At 61.1% G+C, this 2,241-nt stretch overlaps 2 protein-coding genes across 2 annotated transcripts; both read left to right on the plus strand.

The window, feature by feature from the left end:
• On the plus strand, window positions 1–596 carry CUNH20orf141 (chromosome unknown C20orf141 homolog). The gene is given in 3 exon segments (XM_055344720.1): window positions 1–269; window positions 363–400; window positions 403–596. Coding segments are annotated over 3 exon segments (501 nt in total).
• Window positions 597–1,203: 607 nt separating this feature from the next.
• Window positions 1,204–1,822, plus strand: TMEM239 (transmembrane protein 239). The gene has a single exon (XM_055343724.1). The coding sequence runs from the start codon at window positions 1,367–1,369 to the stop codon at window positions 1,820–1,822; it is 456 nt and encodes a 151-aa protein (XP_055199699.1). The 5' UTR covers window positions 1,204–1,366.
• Window positions 1,823–2,241: the final 419 nt, after the last annotated feature.

Genomic DNA, 2,241 nt, shown 5'->3' on the forward strand with positions numbered 1-2,241 from the left:
ATGACCCAGCTTTGCTTGCCCAGGCCCAAAGGTCCTGCTTATCCTATCCCAGTCCCTCCCAGGGGCCTGAGTGCTGGGGAGGGGTAAAATAGTCCAGTAAGTCCATGTATGTCTCCCTGGGGCCTTAGCCCGGCCCAGCTCTGGGACAGTGTCCTAGGGCTGGGGGCACTGGGGCTGACAGTTCGGGCAGTCTTTTCCACGGCTGTCCCAGTCTTTCTGCTGCTGCTGCTGCTACTGGTCAGCTTCCTGACCTTCGACCTGTTCCATTGGTAAGTGTGCAGCAGCCTGGCAGGTGACAGGAATAAGCAGGCAAACAAATAGTCAATTTCCGGAAGCCCAGCTGTCACCCTGTCTCTCCACAGCCCCGCAGGCCCGGTCCAACCACAGCACATACTTCTCACAGCCAGAGTCAGGGGGCCGGTGAGGGCCCAGGACTGCAGGAGGCTGTACTCCTGCCTCCGGTGGCAGTCACGGGACAACTCAGCCCCCAGAAGGCTCTGCTACTGCTGCTCCTGAGCCTGGGGCTGCTCCTGGGAGCCTGCAGCATGCCCTTGGCCCTGCTTGGCCTGGCTTTCTACCTCCATCCTTGGATCTGAATGCCCTCCAGAAATACACTGGCAGTGTTGCTTCCCCAGATCGCCTTTCCTCTGTTGTGGGTGGAGCAGGCAGGAGGGTACCCCTTTATCTCCAGTCTGAACCACAGGGGACCTTCAGCTCCACAATGTGGACAGTGGATACCTGGGTCTGAGTCTGAGCACAGCAACAGAAGGTGAGCTAAGGGACAGGGGTCCCAGGGCAGGATGTGGCAGCCATCTCCGAGTTTGTGGGTTGGGAGGTGGCCATTCTGGCCTCTTCTGTGGTTCTAGAGTATCAGTGTTCAGAAAGACTCACAGGAGAGCAGAGTAGGACTGGATATCAGTTAGTGGGGTAGGAACCAGGATCCGGAGAGGGCTTCCCACAAGAAAGCATGACAATCTGCATCAGTGGGCTCATCAGCACCCCCTGGCAGCCTGGAGGGTCCGTGGAAAGGGATTCAGGTGAACCTCACATCCTGCAGTGACTCCTCTCTTGGTTGGACCCCACCCCCACCCGGGTCACAATAGGGATCTGGTTGGGGGGAAGGGGGGACAGAGGGACAGCAGGGGCTCCACTCTGGCCACTAGGCCGTCCTAGGTGCTGCAGGAAGCAACATGACTTAGGTGGTTCTGCCCAGAGGTAAGCCCCAGGCCCCAGCTCAAAGCCTCACCCCGCCCGTGCTGGTACCCTCCTGCCCCTGCCTCCTGCCCCCCACCTGCCCTGAGGTCCCAGGCATCTCGGGGCTGCTCCTGCAGCTGGCCTGGCCCTCTCCCCAGGTGTACCAGCCAGGATGCAGCAGCCCCAAGTGGAGACAGGTGCCATCGGGGCCGGCGAGGGGCCGCAGCAGGCAATGCCCTGGTCGGCCTGGGTCATGCGGCAGGCCTGGGTGCGCTGGTGCATGTGCCACATGCCTCGGAGCTGGGCCCAGTGGTGGACCGCATCGGGCTGGCGGCAGCCACTCCAGCGTGTGCTATGGGGGCTGGAGGGGATCCTCTACCTGCTGCTGGCGCTGATGCTATGCCACGCGCTCTTCACCACCGGCTCCTACCTGCTGAGCTCCTTGTGGCCTGTCGTGACTGCAGCGTGGCGCCATCTGCTGCCAGCTGTCCTGCTGCTGGTGCTCAGCGCCCTCCCTGCCCTGCTCTTCACCGCCTCCTTCCTGCTGCTTTTCTCCATGCTGTTGAGCCTCGTGGGCCTCCTCACCTCCATGTCTCACCCAGACTACACTCAGGACTTGGACCAATAGAAGGGCAACCCCATCCCGCTGCCTGTGTCTGTTGAGCCCTGGGGAGGGGGAGGCCCCAGACCTCCCATCCCTAGCACTGCTCGGGCCATGTGTGATGTTGCTAAAGCTGGCAGGGTAGACTGGCCTGACCTCTGGGCACCTTCCCCAAGCCAATGCTACAGGTACTTGGTGTGGGGCATTGGAGGCTTTGAGAAGGGACAGGGCAGAAGGGTTAGCCAGGGGCAGAGCTCGGCCAAGCCACTGAGAGTTCCCACAAGGCTGTAGTGACACCACTAGGGCTCCCTTAGCAACTGGCAGCAGCTTTTTCTTGCAGCTGCTCAGCTGTCTCAGCTACGGACTCAGTTGAGAATTTCTAGTTCGGTAGCCCTGACTGGCCATTCCTTTCACTAACCCCCCAACCCCCGCTCTTTCCCCAGGCT

Source organism: Nyctereutes procyonoides, unplaced genomic scaffold, assembly GCF_905146905.1.
Source record: "Nyctereutes procyonoides isolate TBG_1078 unplaced genomic scaffold, NYPRO_anot_genome, whole genome shotgun sequence".
In the NCBI taxonomy this organism is placed as follows: Eukaryota; Metazoa; Chordata; class Mammalia; order Carnivora; family Canidae; genus Nyctereutes; species Nyctereutes procyonoides.

What these genes read in the sequence shown, in the direction of transcription:
- TMEM239 (XM_055343724.1), top strand. Translation starts at nt 1,367, where the DNA reads ATGCAGCAGCCCCAAGTGGAGACAGGTGCCATCGGGGCCGGCGAGGGG.